At 44.6% G+C, this 22,092-nt stretch overlaps 1 protein-coding gene across 2 annotated transcripts in view; it reads right to left on the minus strand.

The window, feature by feature from the left end:
- gse1b (Gse1 coiled-coil protein b) overlaps window positions 1–16,283 on the minus strand; it is a 177,551-nt gene extending 161,268 nt beyond the window's left edge. For both annotated transcript variants that reach the window (XM_073464265.1, XM_073464264.1), the window contains exon 1: window positions 13,482–16,283. In XM_073464265.1, the coding sequence (XP_073320366.1) occupies window positions 13,482–16,007 (2,526 nt within the window). In that variant the 5' untranslated portion in view covers window positions 16,008–16,283. The remainder of the gene's footprint in view (window positions 1–13,481) is intronic.
- Window positions 16,284–22,092: the final 5,809 nt, after the last annotated feature.

Genomic DNA, 22,092 nt, shown 5'->3' on the forward strand with positions numbered 1-22,092 from the left:
GCCCTCTCTATGCTCCTGGCTGCTTGCCCGGCTCTGAAGCAAACTTAAACAAACTCCTGTTGCAGCCATCTGCTGGGCCCGCGGGATAAATCACAGCACTGCTCCGCTCTGTACTGCTCAGCCGCACCACTATCAGGTTACTGTGTTAGTGGCCTCACACACACACACGCACACACACACACACACACACACACACACACGCTTACGCTTAGGCATGCAGGCACACATTACAGTCTCCCTCTCATCCACACACACACCGAGCTACGCGTCAGGCTGGAGCCAGGGCCTGCCATGGGGCTCACACCACCAGGAGAGGCCAGCAACATGTGGCCCCCGCTAATACCACAGGGAGAGATGAAGAGGAGGGGGGAGAGGAGAGAGAGAAAAAAAGGGGAGAAAGGGGAAAAAGAGGGGAGAGGGGAGGGGGGTGCAGAGAAAGAATGAGGAGGACTGAGGTGACGGGGGGACATGGAGAGAAGGAGATGGACAGAAGACAGAGATTGGAGGAGAAGAAAGAGGAAAAGAACGGGTGAGAGGAGAAGACCTCTGACACCTAACTCGAGCCAAGTGCTATTTTTAAAGCCCCCCGTAGAAGAGAAGAACATAAAAAAAACACAGAGAACCCCTCTGCCTCCGTGGGCTTTCATAACAACTGAAGCATTTTATAACAGGGGCTCTCTTTGAGGAGGAAACGCTGGATTTAAACGTCTCATTCCTCCCTCTGTAAGGATCCTCTCACCTAAAGCTATTACTACTGTACCAGTAAATCTTGATACAACACCATGTTATTCCCAAGGAGTTTCATTTGCAACAAGTTAAATCTACTCAGGTGGCCTACCACTCTGTCTACTCCACTGTGGCCTTGAGGCCGTTCTCTGCCCATTAACCGTGACTAGCACGTTGCTCCACATGTCACACAACTCTTGACCATGTGGGAAAGGCCACTGACCAAGTTGGCAGGTCATATGTTAGCACACTGCTAGCTCCGTCGCCTCGGATTAGGTTAGGCATGCTTTTAGTAAGTCGTAGACATAACCAGCAGTGGTAAACAGCCACATGAAATCTATATTAATAATGTTTCAACAGCGCCGAATGGCATACTTGAAAGGGATAGCCGGCAAAATGTAACAAATAAATAATGACAGGCCTTTGGGAAGTATCTGTGGTATCTATCCGTCACACAGCTGGAGAAACTGTATCGGTTTATTTCTGACTCATAGGATGGTCATGTCAGTGTGGGAGACTCTCACCCATGGAAACTATTCACAAAGTCCCTGTAACTCCTGACTGTCTGTCTGTGTGTTTGTGTGTGCTTGTGTATTGATGTTTATGTGTTTGTGTGTGTGCGTGCATGGCCTGAGAGCTTCTCTGTTGAAACCTACACCACCTGGCTATCATTTAAGGTCGCTATGAATAAGCTTTCTTTGTTTTCACGATGATCTGGATTACTGAAGGCAACTGGATCACAACCCAAACGAACACTCCACAAAGGGTCAAATCAAAGATGCTCTGAAACGATACAGCACTAATCACAGTCAAAATGTCATGTTTACACCTTTTTTTGGAGTTTGGGGAGCTTAAAGGATGAGTTCACCTGAAAATGAAAACTCAGTCATTATGTACCCCATGCCATAGAAAGTCGGGCGTAGTTTAGTTGTCAGCATTCTCCTGAACAACTCCTTTAAGTAGATGGGGACTTGTTTTAAAAAGTAAAAAACAACAGCGAAAAAAAACATAAAATGGCTCCATACAGCTCATTCGGCGTAATCCAAGTCTCCAGAAATCCAACGGATATCAAACTGGTTTGAAAACATAATATTCACACCCTAGACGCACGGTTGAGCTCCTGCGCCAAGTTCAGACAGGGTGTGCGCTAACAAATTTAGCTTAGCACCTCTGGTTAAGATTTCAGCTTAAAAGAGGGTGTAAATAACGTCTTCTCAAGTTGATTTTGGGATCCCGGGGCTTCCAAGGCCTTAGACTACCCTGGATGAGAAGTATAGAACCATTTAATGTTTTGTTTTCAGTTGTTTTTTTACGTTTTAAAACAAGTCCCCATCTACTTCAGTTATGTAGGAGGATGATGCAACACAGCTTTGCTGTGAAAGCTCCAGAAATGTTTAGTCAACTACAAAACCTCAGCCATCTTTCCACAGGCAGGGAGGTGAGTAGATAATGACTCAATTTTCATTATCGGGTGAACTCATCCTTTAACATGCTCGCTCCAGATCAGACAAATTACATATTAGACTGTTTGAATGTTTGAAAAAGTGGGTTCAGTATTTCCTACATTGACAATGGGGTGAAAGCATCAGTCAAAATCTGTACCTGTATCTCACCTTCACTTCTCCCATTCGAGTTAAGTGACTTAGGACCTGCTGTTAGTCTCCTAAAGGGGCGGGTCAGTGGTAAAACCCATGTGACACAGATAAAGAAAATGACTCACTTATGTGAACCGTCTTGTTTCTGAACCATTTATGGTCAAATGTTAACCTCTGGTAGGCGTTTACAGAGTACACACACAGAGTATATAGTATACGACAGCAATTAGTGTACGTCAGTGGTCACTCCAACCTGAAGATCCACTTTTAGCCCACAGTGTACAGACCACATACTACTAAACATGTCAGGGCTACTGTATAGTCTGTGAGCTGCATTCTTCCAGAGGTATCATGGGAAGCTCAGTCCAGAACTCCCTCTCTGTCTCTTTCTTCCCAGCTGTCCTGGAGCTGGCAGGACAAGCTGAGTATGTGAGAGACCAGGTGGCTGGACGGCATGTGTGGGGGCGTGGGGCGTCAGGGCCAGGACTTAGGGAAGGTGACAGGAGGAGGGAGTAATTCAAGGAGGGAACGTCTTCTTCAGCCAAAATAAGCCCCCCTGAAGATTACCAGTAATGCTGATCATTACGTCTCGGCTGATGGAAAGAGGGCCGACTGGTTAGTCGGAGCCAGTGGTTGTCTGTGTGCTGTGAGAGTAGGGCAACAGGGTGTGTAGTATATTTAGTCCACTACAGGGGGCTATTTTAGCTCTCCAGTTGTCTTGACAGCAGGGCAAGAGTAAGTTTTCCTCTCTTCACCGTGTTAGTATCAGAGGGTGAACACGCAGGCAGGAGGAAGATGCGCGAGCACAGTAAAACAAAATGGGAAATTAAGAGGAAGAGCCAAAGAACAAAGAAACACATTCACACGGACCTTCAGCAACACTTGGGAGGTCCAAAAGCGCGAGACTAATGAGCAACACTTAATAGTAATACATAATATCCAGTCAGCTGAGAGCACAAGTTACATGTTAAAAGTCTGGCAAGGAAATAGGTCGCTATTAGCTACTGTGCTGCCACACACTCCAGCTGTGTCCAGGTGCAGAACCACACACACACACACACACACCCACACACACACACACACTTACACAGCTGTGGCACAAACCAGCTGCATTTGCCAGCGCGAGAGCAAACACCTGCCAGTGCTCCCAACCACCTGGCACACACACGTCGTGTGCACAAACACACACAATTACACATGCTTGCAGCTGTTCTGTATGCAAATGACTGTCAAAGATTACATGCTGTATGTGCGTGTATGGTAGCGCAAGTCTGCGAATGTATGCATTTATTCGTGACTGCGGGTGAATGTGCGTTTTAGCCAGAGGGCAGCTGGCAGAGAGAGCTGCGCTATAGTTACATTACACTCTCTCTGTCCTCTATAATTACCGCAGTCTGACCAGGTTTACTACTGTAAAACAGCATCACCAGTCTTCCACATTGGCCTCTTGCCACGCCACGCCAGGTTCCAGTATGGCTACACAGAAGAATTTACTACAAAGCAGATGTACAGTTTAGAAAATGCCTATGAGGAACCTCAGGGAGTAAGCAGACTGTAGACTGGCCTTAAAATACCCACGTTAAAAAAGAAACTGACAGTTTCTGAGAGTTGTTTCTGGTTATAAAAAAGTGCATGCACACAACACACCTCTTAAAAACAAATGATGTTTTGCAGTGTAAGATGGACAAAGGGATCTTTTTTCATCATGTGTAATCACACACTAAACAGATTTTCTGCACGGGAACCTTAACATGAATTTCTTGTAACCAAAATGGAAACATGCCAAATATGAACAACACACTTTTTGTCACATATGGACAATATTTTTTACCTCTAAATAACAGCTTCAGAAACACTTTGATGGTACAGTGTCTTGTAACAGGGTTAATGGTGTCTCAGCCACTCCGCCTCCCTACCGCTTGTTTCTGCACTACGTGACTTCAGTGAGAGGGTGAGATCACAGCGTTACATACGTGTTTCCTTCCAATTTAATTCCTTTAATTTCTTCTGTTGCTTTAATTAAACATGTTTGTTTTTTTGTGTTTTTTTACTCATTTACAGTATTGCTAACTGAGTTTTATTTGATAGGGACGATGCAGTTTAACATAGTTCCATTACAGAGAAGGTGTAAAACAGAACTTGGGGTCGGGACCCAAGGGGGTTGCATTTCACTTCTTGAGATTGCCAGATGGTTGTGGAGAAGAAAAAAACATATTTTAGACTGAAGTACAGTTTTTATATTACATCGTCTGTACCATTGCCACTAATAATAATAACAGTTCTGATTGACCACACGCACAAAAAAAACTTAACGCTTAACTCAAAAAGTTTTGGAACCACTGCATTTAAATTTACTGCTGGTTCTCCTGATTTGCATCTTGTCGGCGATTTTAAAATTGATTTTTCAATTCTCTGCGGTTGCTTGATCGACATTTGGATTTTCTGGCTACAAATAACTGACAAAGCCAGTGCCTAGCAGAAATCCATGCTTCATTATATCTCACTGGAGAACTGTGGTGAAATGACTACGTCCATGTTATAGAGTCCTCATAGCCATACTGTAATTGTCTTTGGCCATCCCATAATGTAAAGTGAAGTGACAAAGGGGGAATGGGAGAGGGAAATAAGCAGAGCAGTGTTTTCGTCAACACCATACTAGTGTGGCACACAGCCCAGTCCTCACAAGAGCGAAGAAAACAGGGAGCGAACCAGATCAATGAAAACAGTATAAAATAGAAGACAGTTGCCAAAAATATCAGATTAAAGTAGAACAATGAAAGACAAGCAGCTAAGCACTTGTCTCTTGTGCACAAACACCACTTAGGACCCTGACTACAGGCCACGTTACACAAACTCACACTGTACTCCCACTCACATGACTTGGTTCTCACAGGAGCCCAGCTTAATAGTTCACACATAGTTTACTAGACTGTGTCCCCAGCCTGGCCCATTGCATACACACTTTTTGGTGCCAAATGGGCAGCCATGAAAACACTTTTGAAAACATCTCACAGCAGGGTCCATGGCCTCAGGGGTTTGGAGGGACACTGCCCTCTCTGTTCCCCTTTCACCCTGTCCACTCCAGTGGATTTGGACATTTATTTCAATAGGAGGTGAGACTGCCAGGTGCACTTAATGATACGTAATTAAACATGTGTTTCGCTGATATTAAAGGAACACGTTCCTGATTTTTAAATGTATTTCCACGTATAAACAATAGAATTTGGTCTGTGACATCCACAGCTAAAGGAAAGGTACCTGTAAGTATTTACTCCTGCCATCCACTTGTCTAAAGACATCAACTGACATTATGACATTATGGATTATCACCCTATAATGTGATGCCAAAGTGTAAGTGTACCAGTATAAGAAAGAGCTCACAGGTGAGGAACATGAGGTAAACGGTGCTTTAGCTATGAACACCCTGTGCCCTCACAGGTGTTTTCAGTTACTGTTGGCTGATTAGATTTCTTCTCAGGTTAGAGCTGGGCCGGAGGTATGCTGGGAGGTTGCTGAGGTCACCAAACTCCTTATACTAATGGGGATCTTAAAGATGTAAGTCGTACTGCCCTAACAGGTACAATGAAACTGACGAGAGAGTGAAGGAGATGTCCTGGGACAAGACGCTCTTCTCATTTCTCTTTTTTGTGCCCTCCTCATTTTGGTTCCCCTTCCTGTGACCCAGAAATCGATCTCAGCATATCATATTAAAGGATATCTTGATTCCTAAAACACTTCTCAGAGAGAGAGGAGGGAAGACAAAGGAGGCTTGCTGGAAGAGCTATGAGCGAGGACGCTAAGGTGTATCCTCTGAGGAAGTTTTTTCGGCACCTGTTACCAAAAGAGGCGTGACACACAGCTGGACTGCCTTCTACTGTGTGTAGCGCCTCGCAAGGCACCATTCTAACTGTGTATTGACATGTAAATATATAAGATGACACAAACACTGTTATGCTCATTTGACAGAGATCATAAAACAGTGGTAGGCAGTAAAAACAACAAAGAAACAGATGATGCAGCTGTGCCACATGTCACATTTTATTGATGTTGCTTTAAAATACGACTCTGAAGCACGAATGTCTCGTTTTGTTGAATGCCTGCCGCCTCAACTCCTCTTTCCTAATGTCTCTTCCTGGCCTCCTCCGCTTGCATCTCAGGAGGAGGACAAAGACAAGGAAAGGAATCGAAGATGAAAAAACTGAGAGGAGCTCTAATCAGCAACAATAAGTTAAACCACCTGTGTGAGTGGACCACTGGAGTGCCGGGGATTGAAATTCTGGTTACCAAAATCCCTGTAAAGCCTGATTTAAGTATTTTTGTTGAGGATGTTTACTGCACAATCCGTTTAGCCCTCACCAGTGACTACCCATACACCCATTGCATACATAAGGATGCAGGCACTGGGGGAAGGCTCTCATGAGTGGCACTTGTTAGACTACACTGACAGACCATATGCCGACATAATAATTCCAATAATTCCAATTTGACATACGACCTTTGCCGACCCTGCCGCTGAGTGCTGAGCCCTGAGCCCGTATCGATATCCCCTCTCTGTTCGGCTCTGCAGGGTTAAAAGGTCAATGTGCCTTCATCTGTCAGCTACAACTAGCTTGGAGGTCTGCAGCCAGAGAAGCCCCAAAACCCCCAACTTCTTTGTCAACCCCACTGCCTCTCCCGATGCCGTCAACGTCATTTCGTCGATGAAACCAAAAACAACCTATAAGCAGTGGCGCCACACTTGCCGTCGTTCACTCTTGCGTGCACTCAATGACATTCCTTTTCTGTACCAACACAGGATGTGCAGAAACTTCTGAAACTGCTTGATCCAATCACTCTCTCCTTGCCCCTTTGGCACTCTAGTGCCTCCCCTCAGCAATCATCTGCCTGGAATTATAACATTAAACTGCCTGTTTGGCATATGTTGATCCACAAAGAAATGTTTTCTTATTTGTGCTAGTTGAACTAACTTTTTAACTCGCTTTACATGAATGACTTTTCTTCGATGTAAAGTCTGCAGGACTGCCAGGTTCAGGTCAATCTATATTTAATGCGCAGAACAACACAGAGCCAGGCAGAGAGATAACTTTTGGCATACGTGCTGTGTGACTGACTATCACTGGAATTAATAGGCGCCATCTTGGAGTCATAAATCAAGTTCTCTTAATACATCCATGACGTTTTGCATAGTTGGCATGCACGGGTACATGTACTGTATGTACTGTATGCCAGCCGTGGAAGCGGGTAACTGTAGCTCGATCAGCAGAGAGCTGTGGGACAGGTCTGGGGTATTGTGGTGTCCCACAAACTGGCACTGGGGGATCCCTTTTTGCAGGATTGAGACATAAAAGGGGAAACAAAGAATGAAACAGTGCAACACCTCCAATTCATCTGCTCCATACAGGATCTGATCTCTCCATTCAGATATGGGCAAGAATGCAGCACCGAGGGCTGCTAGCGGGAAGAGGGTGATTAAAGCTTTGAGCGCTAAATCAAAACCCACCTCCAGCAGCTTTGAAATTAAGCCCCTCAAATACCAGAGGATTCCCCGTGAAACGCAAGGCTGTCTGTCAGGCTGCACTGCCGGTAGAGAAGAGAGGCACAGCTGCAGGAACTTTACAGGATTCATGCAATATGAATGGTTTTGACTAAACACACAGTCATACACACAGGCACGCAGGGGAAGAGCTCACACCATATGTTAATCACCTCACATGTCTTAAATTAACACAGTTTTAATAGAATCCCCTTTCTGAGTTGAACAGGCTCTTTGGGCGGCATGCTGCAATATTTGCTTCTATGATGAATTGATGAAAGTGGGACTTTTTTTTTTTCTTTTCTTCTGTATTCCTCTGGCTGCAATTTAAATCCCATTAACCCCCTCACCTTCTCACTGCCTCCTACTCTTCTACTTCTTCTTCCAATAATTCACTCAGTAATAATCTTTCTCTCCTTATTTTCAACTTCACATCCAGATTGGATGTGTAATTCTGCCCTCACTCCTTCTTTCACTACCCTATTAATCTTGCTTGGCGACACTGTCAGGATGCCGGCATGTTTTTCCTGTGACAGCAAATACCTCCATTACAGGATATGGGCCGTGCAGCGAGAACACAGTCGATCTCTTACACCGAACACACATGAACACACGGTGCCACACACGCGCACGCACAAAAAGAACAGCATAGCGGCACAGAAAACATGAGCCAACACACACACACACACAGACTCACACACAGCAACCGAATGATTGAGCTCAGGTCAACAATAATCATCCACTCGAAACAGTCACTCAGCAGACCACCGTACAAAGATAAACATCCATGCGTGGATACACACCACACACCATATACACACATGTATGAGTAAGACAGGCTCAATATGTTTGTGTATTCTGTATCTATGTACAATTATGTAGTATTTATCTTTGCAGACCTTGACTAATGATTGATTTATTTGCTGTTTTAGTCCCTCATGTCCTTGTACAAGCAGAAGACACACTGTTGACAATAGGGATACTGTGGGTTTAGCTAGAAGTTTCACTTATATGCATCGATATCAGAGGCGTGCAATCAATCCCAATCCTTACAATAACAAAGTTATGCGGTGCTTGTATCTAATCAGTGTAAGAATCATATAACCCTGATATCATGTGTTTATCTAGGGCCTAAGCATTAGACCACGCCATCATTTGTTCACCGTTTTTTTATTCTTGCTTTTCTCACTTTTATGTTTCTACTTTTGGCCAGCTTTTTAAAAAGTGACTTAAGTAAATTTTTCCATTGTTCACAGTAAATTTATCTTAAAAATCTTGAGTGCATGCCCACCCCTGGTGCTCATAGGGATTCATCTTTGTGCTCTGAGATACAGTTTGCTCTTCCAACCTGTGCAGTTTTTTTGTCTGATTTAAGAGGGCAGCAGATGATTTCGCAATTAGTGAAGGCGAGCAAATGACGCTCGACTGAGAGATTTGTGTGTGCAATGAGAATTCTATTCTAACAGAAGAATTTGGACATATTTTACTATTAATATTTATTGATTGAGGGGTTTGAAAAACTGCTCAACTGTTTTCCTGGAAGCTGCTTTTCTCGCTCGTCAGTTAATCCAGCGCACAGATGACACAAGTTGAGAAAGATTTCTTCCTCCACACAACCATCCCTTACTTTACCTGCACAAATGTGCATTTTTTTGTTCAGATGCCAAGTATTCTGACAGGAATCTGACCCTTCAAATTATGTGAACATAAGTAAATCCACAACAATCCGTTATGACTCTGCCTCTCATTATTTGCAGTTTCCCCTTAGAGGATAGATTCACATTTTCTGAAGATATACATGCCCATATGTACAATGAAAATTGTTTTTTATTTTTTTTGTTGCTGTAGTTATTTCTCCAGTGAAGAGATCTCTTCCTGACTCAAATGTGAGAATGTGTCTTCTTTTAGAGCAAAAAGGCAGTCCAAAGTTCATCGAAAGTTGATATGCAGTCAGAGAAAGTCAATTCACAAAGTTTTTTTTCTGAAGTCAGAGTATTTCATTACAAAATTCCCCTTTTTTCCCCACACAGTGTTTCAGTGCTGAGCTACAGCCGTGGGCAGTAAAACGAAGAGCATTTGAGATGCAAACACTTTAACTCGACCTGCTCTCTTTCATGCATACACTTCATCGTTTAGACACATTAAATGCAGAATGTGTCAGATATCAGGCAAAGACCTTGTAAACATGACCCTCAGTGTGTTGCACTTCAGAAGAGCAGTCTCTCTTCTAAGTATACCATCCTGCCGCCATCTCATCAAGCATGATTAAAACAATCTTTGCACCTACAAAACTACATGCGTGCGACCGTTCTAATGAATCGAACACTAATCAGTGGACATCTGTTTAACAAAGAGTGCAAGTGAGGATCTGCTGACCAGCAGTCCCTCCCCAGACGCCAGCTGGTGGTCTATACTTACACACCTGTCAAAGGTCAGGTCCGACGTACTAATTAAACACACAGCAGCAGAAAAGGGAACACGAGAACCGCCCATCAGTTCTGTTTGTGTGCATGTGTGCCACTAGAGTGTCCCGTTGGCAGATCTCATTTCATGGGCTAATCCATATCTTACCAAGCAGGGAAAACAGACGGTATCCACCCTGTCACGCTTCACATAAAATAATGTTTACACCATAGCGAGCAAGTATAATGACTAAAAATGGAGATCTCATTAGAGCCTTAATCAAAGAGTTAATTCATCTTTGTCTTGGTTATGTCTCTGAATTCTGAATATTAAACATTAATTAATCGCTGGAGCGGTGCCTGCTCTGCAGATTTGTGTTTTGTTGTATTGAGGGAAACTGCCGTTCAACTAAAAAAAGATAGAATAGAATAGAATAGAATAGAATAGAGCATGTGAGTGTGTGTTTATCTTTGTACAGCCCCCTCCAGCAGGCGCACATGGGGGGCTAAGGGGAACCAGATGGGTACTCCCTCCTGACAGCCCAAACCCCAGCGATGACAGACACTCTCAAGCATATAGCTTGACACTAGAGGACAAAGCACCTGTTCCCCTGGAGCTCTTTCGCACCTCCCCTTCCCCAACACTGGCACACTCTTAGCCATGAGGTCATTGGCTCACTCAGGCCAAAACTGACTGTGCCACCTGCAATCCTCCCTGCCCGAAAATGATCACCCGAAACCCTGCCTGCCCCGACGCCCCTCTCCTCCCACCAACCCTATCATACCCCATCCTCGACGGGCAGAAAAGCTTGTCTAATAATACTCTATATCAGGAGTATCCCCGGACGTTTGATTATGAGCTCATCTACTGGCTCTCATGCGAGTGCTCAGATGAATAATGAAGACTTGAGTTTGGAGATGATAACCGCAACACTGTTACTCCAAACACTTCAGAGGGAAGATGAGGCAGACATCTCCAGACAGCTGGTGTGAGTGTGCAACATACTGAGGCTGCGGAGTGTGAATGGCATCCACAGATGTTTTTCACGTGTCCTGTATGGGCGGACGGTCCATGTGTGTTTGCATGAGAGAGCTGTTCACAGAGCCAACTGGCTGTCTAAATGCTCCTCAGATCTTCATCAACACATCGCCATCTTCATTTGCCGTGCCCCGGTTGCCCATATAGCCCCGCAGTGTCCGACTTCCATCTACTATCGATCTGCTATCAGCTTTTTAAAGACAAGAAATGGATTTTACGTGTGTTATTAAAAGAGGAGCGGAAAGGAACTAGAAAATGCCAAGGAAGTGAACAATGACAGAACAATCTTTCTTCAGGGGAAGTGTGTAAATATATTGTTCCCTGAGCCAGCCCATCTGGTACAAGCATCACTTGTCAGAATTTTATTACCACATTAACATGCAGTACTTTTTCTTGAATATGAATAAAAAACATTAAAATCACAAAACACGCCACACAATTGCTGTAATGTGCAAAGTCTTTAAAACACACATCACTGCCAAATTAGCTCAACATGGGAAGATCTGCAGCCGGAATGACTTTGTGTTACTGAGTCTGGGGACAGGAGGAGTCACACTGCCCCCTTAGTATTCACATGAACAGCATTCAATTATTATTAATAATATTGTTCTCAATCATGTATGTAATTAATTGCCCATCTATTCAACATGGGATGGCAGTACTGGATACCACCTCAGTACTCAGGACTCTCTGAGCACATATTTTCATATCATCAGGTGGAGACATTCAATGCGAGTCATGTTTGTGAGTGTGGTTGAGTCTCTTTGTGCATTGGGAGGTCATCGTGGCTAATTTAACCCACATCTTGACCAGTGGTGGAAAGTAACAAACTGCAGATACTTCATTACTGTATCGAAGTAGATTTTTCTGTACTTTAGCATTTATCTTTCTGACAACTTTTTACTTTTACCTCTTAGTATCTGTACTTTCTACTCCTTACATTTCCAAAACAGACTTGTAACTTTAGTTTATCGATTATTTTTATTTTGGCCATTGCCACCTTCCCAACATGACGATATTGATTTCAGCCTATCAGTGTATATCACGCACGGCAGATGTAGCAAGATGGAAACAGAAAGAGGGGAAGATTCTTATGGGGAGAAAAAGTGTGTTAGTGTCTCGTGTCTTCAGAGACCCTGCAGCCCTCCGCCTGGATTTTCTTATTTTCTCATGTTTTTGCTTTACAGTACCAACTCAAAAGGTCTGTTGTTTTTTTTTTTACTATCTTTCTGGTGTGTTTACGAGTGTCAACTTTGTTTATCGCTGACAGTAAGAGATACAGGGCCAATTTGCACTGTGTTTGTCTATTCTTTTTGATATAACATTGATATAAATATCTTACATATACAGACTTACACAGACCTCTTCATAATCCCCATTATTTAGGGACGGGTTGAGCTGTTGTTTTAGGAGGAAATGAGGTCTATAAACAAAGTAAATAAAGTAGACGCTGGGTATTTGCATTTGTGTTATGATTGTTGTCATTATAAAAAAGAAATATGGTAACAACTTCCAAGTAACTTCCTCGAAACACCATTTTAAGATTGTCAACATGCTCAAACCAAAACAAACTCTTCGGCACCGGGTGAGACATACTCAGTCATGCTTGCTCAAATAAACACTCTCTCACTCTGTCTCACACACACACACACACACACACACACACACACACCCACACACACACACACACAGACAGCAAACACAAGGTTGGCCCTGGCCCTCTGATCCCCGTAGTTCTCCTCTGGTGTTTACAGAAGTGGGTTTTGATGAAACTCTTTGTCTCATCATTGTTCATTCCAGCTGTGTAAGCCTCCCAAACTAAGCCTTTCAGTCTCCATCCACACACACTCACACACACATTACTGTTTGAGATCTATTCTTCAGCAAAATGTAGAATCCAGTACTCCTCTACATGGTAAGCAGTTTCAAGGGTATAAAATGCATTTAACCGAAGCACAAAATTGTCAAAAGAACAGAAAGCACCATGTACATCATGATTACATTTGTGACTCAGAGATCGTATTAGGGCAAATACGGTCTGCACTCCACTGTGGAAATGTAGTGGAGATTAAAAGCTGGCAAGTGATTTAAACAAAGCTTATAATGCCTTTATTTACACTTGAAGATGCTAGGAAAAAGAACATTTTGGGCTGCGTGTCTCATCAGGCAGTTTGCTTTGGTCTTACCTTATGTCTAGACTGTGACGAGGCCGATTCTGCTTCTTTCCTCTCCCCGTCTGGCGCTCCATGTCCCAGCCTATCCCTGTCCTGCTGCATGCTCTGTCCCACCTGCACCATGGCCTTACATTCCACACATGCACCAATCACCAGCCTTCTCCCATCATCCACCAGGAGCGTGCGTGCGCTGCGAGGTGCATACAGGAACACGGGTAGCCTGGCCACAGTGACGGCGCACAGCCTGGTCAGCCGGCGCTGCTCCTGCCTGCAGAAGAAACACACAAAAGCCTCACAGCTGTACTGGCGGGCCCAAGGGGAGCTGGGCGGCTGGGGGTTGGCACTGGATAAACTAGAGGTAGAGGGGGTGGAGGGACCAGGGCCCCTGCTCTCATGTTGGGCCCACTGGGTGTGTAGGTCGTGGTAGCAGAGTTTACAAGCTGACACCAGGCCTGTGGCATCAACCGGCTTGGCACGGGGAGCAGGAGGGTGGACGGTGAGAAAGGGGAAGAAGGGCTCCCTCTCCCCGCAGCGCCCCGGCGGGTTGACATGAAGCTGGTACTCTCCACCTGAACACAGCTCAGCTCCACACAGGTAACACACCGACATGGAGCTACCAGGGCGAGAGGCCACGCTGGTCTGGGAATGGGCTGGTCCAGAGCCCTCAATGGACATGACAGCATGGTACCTGACCAGAAAGGAGCTGACAGAGGTGATGAGGTCCTCGCTAAGGCTGAGCCGATATGCACCCCAGATCTCCTCAAGGATGACATGGCACTGTGGGCAGCAGTGTACACGGCCATTCCTCACCCCCTGAGCGTTAGGTGGGCAAGGCAACATGTTGATGAAGGGGAAATACATGGCACCACGGGATTTGCCAACACCAGCCTGTGCATATGCTACTCTCATATCTCCTCCACACTCCTGACCACAAAGGAAACAGGCCTCATGAGAAGCCCTGGGGTCAGATATACACTCCATGGACTCTGGGGGTCTCCCCTCCTGAGGAGATATCTGGGAAGGATGGAGAGAGCTGGTGCCCTGGTTGAGGGGAACTACATACAGGCGCTGGAGGACAGGCACGTCCGCCAGCTGGAAGCTCTGCCACTGCTGCATGAGGGAGGTGTGGCAGCTGCCACATACTAAGGTTGTACCTGCAGGACTGATGGGCACTGCACCCCGGGGAGGGGAGTGAAGCCACAGGAAGGGAAAGAATGGCTCGCCCTGTGCCCTCTCCTGTTTCTGAACACTGACTTTAAACCGGCCATCATGTCTGAGCCCAGTGCCACAGATATAACAAACAACCTCCTCTGGAGGACAGGTATCCACATTGTGGTGTGACTGGGCACTTTTTCTCGCTGAGAGGTCTCTGGCAGGTCTAAGCTGGGGTCTTGGGCCTGTTTTGCTGTCATACATGTCATCATCACTTGTGATGTTAATCTCATCTTCATCAGAGTTGTCACAGTTATTCTCCCTGGAGACAGCTGTGTTGCATTTAGTGCTGACAGTGCCAACAGATGACAGTGCAGTGTTGGGGTGACCCTCGCCTCTTCCTCGGTGCAGAAGCGACTGATGTCTGGATGAAGCGCAGCTGCTGTCGGCAACACGCTGAAACTGACGCGGCTCCGCATGTCTGACATTCCCCTCCTCCAGCCATCGCCTGTTGCGCATAATGACCCCGTTGTCTTGCGCAGGTGTGTCAGAGAGAGGACTGTCATAGCATCGCTGAGGGAATCTCTCCTGGGACTTTGCCAGAGATTCTGATGATTGACAGACATTATTCATAATTTTAGCACCGCGCCTCGCCGGCACAACGCTCTCCGCTTTTGGCGATCCCTGCGCCCCATAAACACCCACCGGGTATCGGACTGCCCGCTGTGAATCCGGGCTGTTTTTAACACTGATGACATTGTTTTTCCTGCTACTGTCTCTTGGCGATTTGCCAGATGCTCTCAGGCACTTGTCTTTGCCCACGCCGGCTCTGTCGACAAAATCCATCTCCTGGTCGGATATGTTCTCGTTTTCGGAAAAAGACGAGAAATCAGACTCTGCGCCCCCGTCGTAGTTCTGGCTGCCGACACTGATCCTCCTCTCCAGATCATATGAGATGTTCCACTCCTGTGGGACCCGCCGAGAGTCGCACTGGTAGGGTCGTTTCAGCCAGTACATGCGCTTCTCTATGGGCGTCCTGCTCCGCTCGAAGGAGTTCCACTGCTCGGTCAGGAAGCAGTGGCACACGGCGCACACCAGCGTATGTCCGTCCGGGTTCAATTCACACGCACCCGGGGCTGGCTCCTGATTTTGCAGAAACGGGAAAAACGGCACCCTCTCTTTTTGGTATGTCACTTGTAACCTTAACTCCTTCCCTGGTGTCACTCCGCTTCCACATATGAAACAGTGAACCAGTCCCCCTAATCCATTCCGATCACTCCTGGAAGCGTTACCGGGCAATGGGCTTTCATCACCGGGCATAGCTGCAGCCATGAGTCGGTGTTTCCGAGATAAGGGTGCCAGGTCCTTGTCACAGGGGGAGTTCATCTTTTAAACACCCGAGAATGGGCTACATGGCATGGTGTGAACAGTCGAGTCCTGCTTCACTTATCTGCAGGTCAGGAAATCACACAATCACTTGAGTCCGAGCTACTCACTGAATGATAAGACAGACGATAGTCCATTGAAACGCCAGCGTGCAGCGAAGGCAGCAAACCGTTAACTGTTATCTCTCAAGGACAGGGAGCAGTTCACTCACAAACACCCACGAAACAGCCCAGAAGTCTGCCGTCCGCATGTTTGCACTGGAAATCCGTAAGGTAAAGTGACAGAAGAAGTTGGGATCACGGGTCGCCTCTCCAGCGAACTTTCCAGCCTGCGCTCTGCAAACTTTGGCTGCTAACTCGCTCACACTGTACACAGCGCCATCCCCGATTCATGGGACCCGCTCCGACACCCCCAAAGGCTACCCCCACCCCCTGCCTGCCCCCAGTAATAATTTTGCAGAGATTATGAGCACGCACTCCTGCAGTAGCTGCCCGTGCGTCAAAGTACTAACCCATGCACAGGATATCCACAGTTTAACACGCACGGGGGGCGTGTGTTTTCGCCTAATAGACAGGTTCCCAGCGTGTCAGTGTAATCATCTGCGAGCAGAACTTCTAAACTCCTTTTTATATCAGACTGTATTAGACTATTTCAGGGCGATTACCTGTGTGAGAGAAGGTGTTCACTGTGGAAATGTAATCCGTTTTCTCCCACAGATGCACAAAGCTGCAGGAGGGAGATGGAAGGTAGGAGTAGTGTGATTTTTTTTTTTTAAACTAATTTTTGTTTTATCTGCTCAATATAAAATGTGAATTGTGCTTTCAAAATACTGAATTCGTGTGAGCAAAGTGGTTTTCTTATGTGTGACATAAGGTCAAGGAAGATTGTTTGGACAACCACTGAGCAACATGAGATGATATTGATGTCATTATATTCATGCCTCGGGCAACTCGTTTCCAATGAGAACAGAGCTTAATTTTAAATGTATGGCTAATTAGTTTGAACAAATATGTGTAAGTTAAGTAAACGTGTAAAACACAAAATAATCAGTTGCATAAATAGCCTATTCACCCCCACTGAAAAGCAAGATGGAAGGTCCATCCTGTGTCATGAAGAGAAAAAAAAACATTTTAGTAAATCTGTCACTGAAATGTCCCAGTCAGAGGAAGGATACAAGAACATGAGGCACTGAATATCCAACTAAGTGTTAATATGTAAGGTCAATGATTTGAAATAAAAAAAAAAAGAAAAATAGCAAGCATATGGCCCAGCTGTACGTCTGAGCAGGCTGTCCTGAGTTGAACCTGACAAATGGAGGCCGGCAAGATGCTGACAGCTCTGAAGGAGCTATGTATTTCCTGGCCGAGATGAGAGGGACTGTAGCAGACTTATGAGACAATAAAAAGCAGATAGCCACTTTTAAAGAAAACTCACATCACGTCCAGGGACTTATTTATAAAAAAATGTTCTCAGATTTCTACTTGAACTTAGTCTTAGGTTAACTCCATCAATTTTACACATTAAAGTGTGTTTACGGGTCTTGGTGAGTACTAATGCATCTGTGAAAAAAGTAGTATAAAGTCTTTTGTGGCTCCAGAGGAAGCTGCATGTAATCTGATAAACTGACTCCATTGATGTCACTCAGTGGCTAAGTTGCATTGTGGGTAATATAGGCACCAGGTTTTGAAAAGGCAAAAAAAAAAAATGTGTGGAATAAAAAAGGTGATATCTCTGGTTCTGCTCCATCAGTTTTGATCATTTGTTTTTAAACTGTCCATAATGACTCCAACAGCGTTATAGGAGTGGACCTGGCACCTACATTACCCACAATGCAACTCAGCCACTGAGTGACAGTGATGGTAATTTATCAGATCAGATCTTCTCATAGAGATGGATGACGAGAAAATCCAACATTTCGGAAATAGAGATAATGGCGATGGCTGAGAAGATTCAAGTCAGGCAACATGTGTTATTCAGTGGACTAAATAGTGGGTAGACAAGAATAAGTCAAACAGCTTGGGAGTGTGTCGCTGCTGCATATTGTTCATAAAGCTCATACATAGTCACCACAGGCTTGGACGCACGTGTCCCAAATTGCAAAACCGTACATAACCAGCAGGAAAACCACCTTAGTCAAGTCTAGAGTTTACTTCGATAAGATCATTTCCATGTTAAAGTAATCAATCAAGTCATGGACTTGGACTTGCAATGCTATAGCGCAGCAGGAGCAATTTGGGGTTCAGTATCTTGCCCAAGGATACGTCGACGTGCAGATGGGGGAGCCCAGGAATCAAACCAGGGACTTTCCGTTTATTGGACGAACTGCTCTAGCTCCTGAGCCACAGCCGCCACAGGCACCTAATAACATCTTATACGCGATTTTCTGCTTAAGTCGTACAAAGACTGAAATTGATTGTTTTATAAATGAGGTCCCAGGGCTATGGAAGAAACTTAAACAACACTCACCAGATGATTCTCTGGGGCCTCATTCATAAAACATCAAAATCAAGACACATATGTGTTTGGGTGGTGGTGACATACTCACACATCGCGTGTTTGGCCTTGTTTGTCAACACACTGTTTAGTCCACAAAATAATATGTTGTTTGGCTTAAATCTCTACCATCGCTGTGATCTCATCTTCCAAAAAGTTTATGGAACTTTTAGTCCATCACTATCCCTGACTAAACCCTCCTTTGTGCTGGCATTACATAATGGGAAATCGCAAGGCAGGTGCTGTCAGTTTAAGTTGGTATAAGATTTATAAATCACAGGTGCATATGTTGCAAATGGGATTCTTAAAACCTGCTCAAGCAAGGTTTTTCACGCCCAGCATTTTTTATGAATCGAAGCACAGTCGTTAAATGGTCTCAAGATGAAGTTCAGGTTAAAAAAAATCAAGAATTTTTTTTATAAATTCTATTTTATTTTAATTAAGTTCTTTTAACGCCAAAATTAACCTTTTTGCCAAAAGCTGCACATCTGTAGAAGCATTTCCCACCATCATGCTGTGAGGATGCTTCTCCGCAGAAGGCCCTGGAGGGCTCGGAGCACAATGAATGCAGCAATTTCAGACAAATCTTGGCAGAAATCCTTCTGCAGTTTACATGACAACCATGAATTGGGAGATTTGTTTTCCAGCAAGACAATCATCCCAAACATAAAGTGATAGCTGCACAGAATTGGTTTCAACACAGCAATGTCCAGACCAAATCCAACAGAAAATCGACTTGAAAATGAAACTTGAAACCTCTATCTATCTATCTATCTATCTATCTATCTATCTATCTATCTATCTATCTATCTATCTATCTATCTATCTATCTATCTACAATGTGCAGCAACAGGCACATAAGGAAGGTTAGAAATAGAGATGTAAAGAGAAATTGATACTTCAGACCTGACAATGCACAATGGATAATATGCTCATCACTCCATGCACACGTACACACATACACAATATTTACAACCCCCCCACTGCCCCCTTTCCATTGCTGAACTGCAGCGTCTTAGACAAAGAAGAGACAGCAAGTCGAGTAATCAAACCTCAAACACTCACGTCATCTAACAATAACACACATAAACAGTTATGTCTGTCCGTTCCACTGTTCCACTGCTGCCCCTGGCCTCCTCTACTGTCTACCAACTCACTGATGTCAGAGAGTCAGGGACTACCCTCTGCCATCTATTTCATTCACTTCTCTATCTACCCCTCCTCTTCATCCATTATCCTCCTCATCGTCACTGAGTCCCCTGAAGAAAAATTAAGCTTCCTCCTCCTTCCCCCGTCCAACCTGGAGGTCCAGGAAGGGTTTTAATGATACTGCTGAGCCTCTCTATAACTCCTTGCCCACCCAAGATCTGTTTTTTTTTCTCTACAGCATGGCAACCAAGAAAAATCACAGAAAAAAGGGCATTCCTGAGTGATGCTGACCTGTTTCTACTGACAATTTCCACTAAAAGAAAGGAGAAAGAGCAAGAGGGTGAGCAGACACACACACACAGAGAGAGAGAGAGAGAGTAGAGACACATTAGTGAAAGTGTTATTCTATCAACAAAATCATGAGTGAACATACTGTCAATGCATACCTCAGTTACTCTGTCCCCACTTTAGGTTACTGTGAAACACTAATGATGTGTTGTCAGCATAGATTTACAACACTGCCCTGCAGTGTCAAATCTTGGTACTGCATCATCTGGGAAATCCCCTTCTGCAGCCAGTCAGACTGAGGATCATGCAGGCAAATCACAGTTGAGCAGAAGAGCTTGAAAAATGTATCTCTCCTTTTATTTTGTCTTGCTTTATTGGTGTACCGGTTCCCATCCTGGGGGTCGGTACAAATCTGAGGGTTCGCAAGATGATTAAGTTGATACAAATGAAAAAAATATACATTTCTGTTACAGAGAATGAAGTTTACTTCTTCTCACTTTTCCGACGTTGGAATACTGGCTGCTTTAGCATTGTTCGGCCTCTAAAACCTGTTCAGATGAACCAGTCTGGGGAGAAAAATAACTGAACACATCTCATGTCCCTGCTATGGTCATGAAAGGTTCACAAGTCATGACACAGGGTCACACATCAAAAAGTTTGGGAACTACTATGTTAGCTCATATACTCTTCATTATACTTCTCAATGTACAATATCTCTCTGTGCTCCTAAGAGCTGATCATTAAGTATCAATGCATACGATTCCCTGCCTGTACTACCTATAGAGGCATGTCACACAGGAATTTTGATGAACAGACAAAATGTACATGTGCATACACACTTTCAGGACGCACGTAACGCAGCACACACACACTTATGCTCTACATATCAAAAAACTGTAGCTGGTGATGTGAATGTGAAGATTTTGATGTCATATCTGTCACTGTGTTCAGGGCCTTCAGATGTCTTACACAACCTGTGTGTGTGATGATCTGAGTGTGTAATGATCTGTGTGTGTGATGATCTGTGTGTGTGATAATACGAGTGTGCATATTCAGAGTGACTGAAATGGTGCCGCATGTCGGTCCTATGTGAGTTGAGATATCTGCCGTACTGCTTGTCGTAGACTGGATGGAAATGGCTTTGCTCTGAAAGAACCCTCGAGGCTGCGGAGAGTGGAAAGGGAGACGGGATGGGGGGGGGGGCCAAAAGGGATGTGTGTGTGTCTGTGTGTGTGCGAAAGGGGAGATTGATTTGAATAAAATCTTCTTGGTGAGTACTGTAGGGCCTCCAGGAGTTTTGTTAGAAGGAGGTGATGACAGGGGCAGGAGGAGGGCATAGACACTACACTGCGCTGTGAGTGTGTGTGTGTGTGTGTGTGTGTGTGTGTGTGTGTGTGTGTGAGTGGGTGTATAATAGCACCTGCCAATACAAGTCATGTGACAATCATCATTGGACCAAGTGATGTTTGATGTTTACGTGACAGACAGATTTAAAACTCTCAAACACAGGTGGCTTAAAGGTTTAGCTTGTGTTCCTTGTTTTTAACTTGATATTTGGGGGTTGTGACAGATACACCAGGCTATAAATATACCTTGTCCCACCATATAATATATAACATAGTAGAGTTTCTGTAGTCAAAAATCACTGTACGTGCACGTGCAGGGCATTTGAATGCATTACTCATGGCATCCTGTGTGCGTCTGTGCTTTCAGGGCACATCTGGCAGGCATTATTTTACAGTCGCACCGCAGGACTTCATACTTCACCAGAGAGACCTCCTGGGAACTGGACATGTCAGTAAGACTGAGAGAGAATATTGGTACACTTTTAAGAAAAAACTACTTTTTTCAAGTAGTCTGACAGCAGTTCAAATAAAACGGTGTTTGATGCACAGCACGGAAGGTTGGAGCACAAATCAGAATCTAAAATACAAGTATTGTTATCTTTGAACACAGCGAACAGACAGTGAGGTATAAAATCAAAGTGCTCAAAGTGGAAAATCATTTATAAATCATGAAAATCACTGAGAAACAGCTCAGATAACAATCGGCTTCTTGACAGTTTTCAACGTGGACAATTTGACATCTTGTAGCAGGAAAAGCACACTGTTTATTTGCAAAAGCAGACAAAAACATGCTTAAAATGATTAAAACA

This window comes from Pagrus major, chromosome 4, assembly GCF_040436345.1.
Source record: "Pagrus major chromosome 4, Pma_NU_1.0".
Taxonomy (NCBI): domain Eukaryota; kingdom Metazoa; phylum Chordata; class Actinopteri; order Spariformes; family Sparidae; genus Pagrus; species Pagrus major.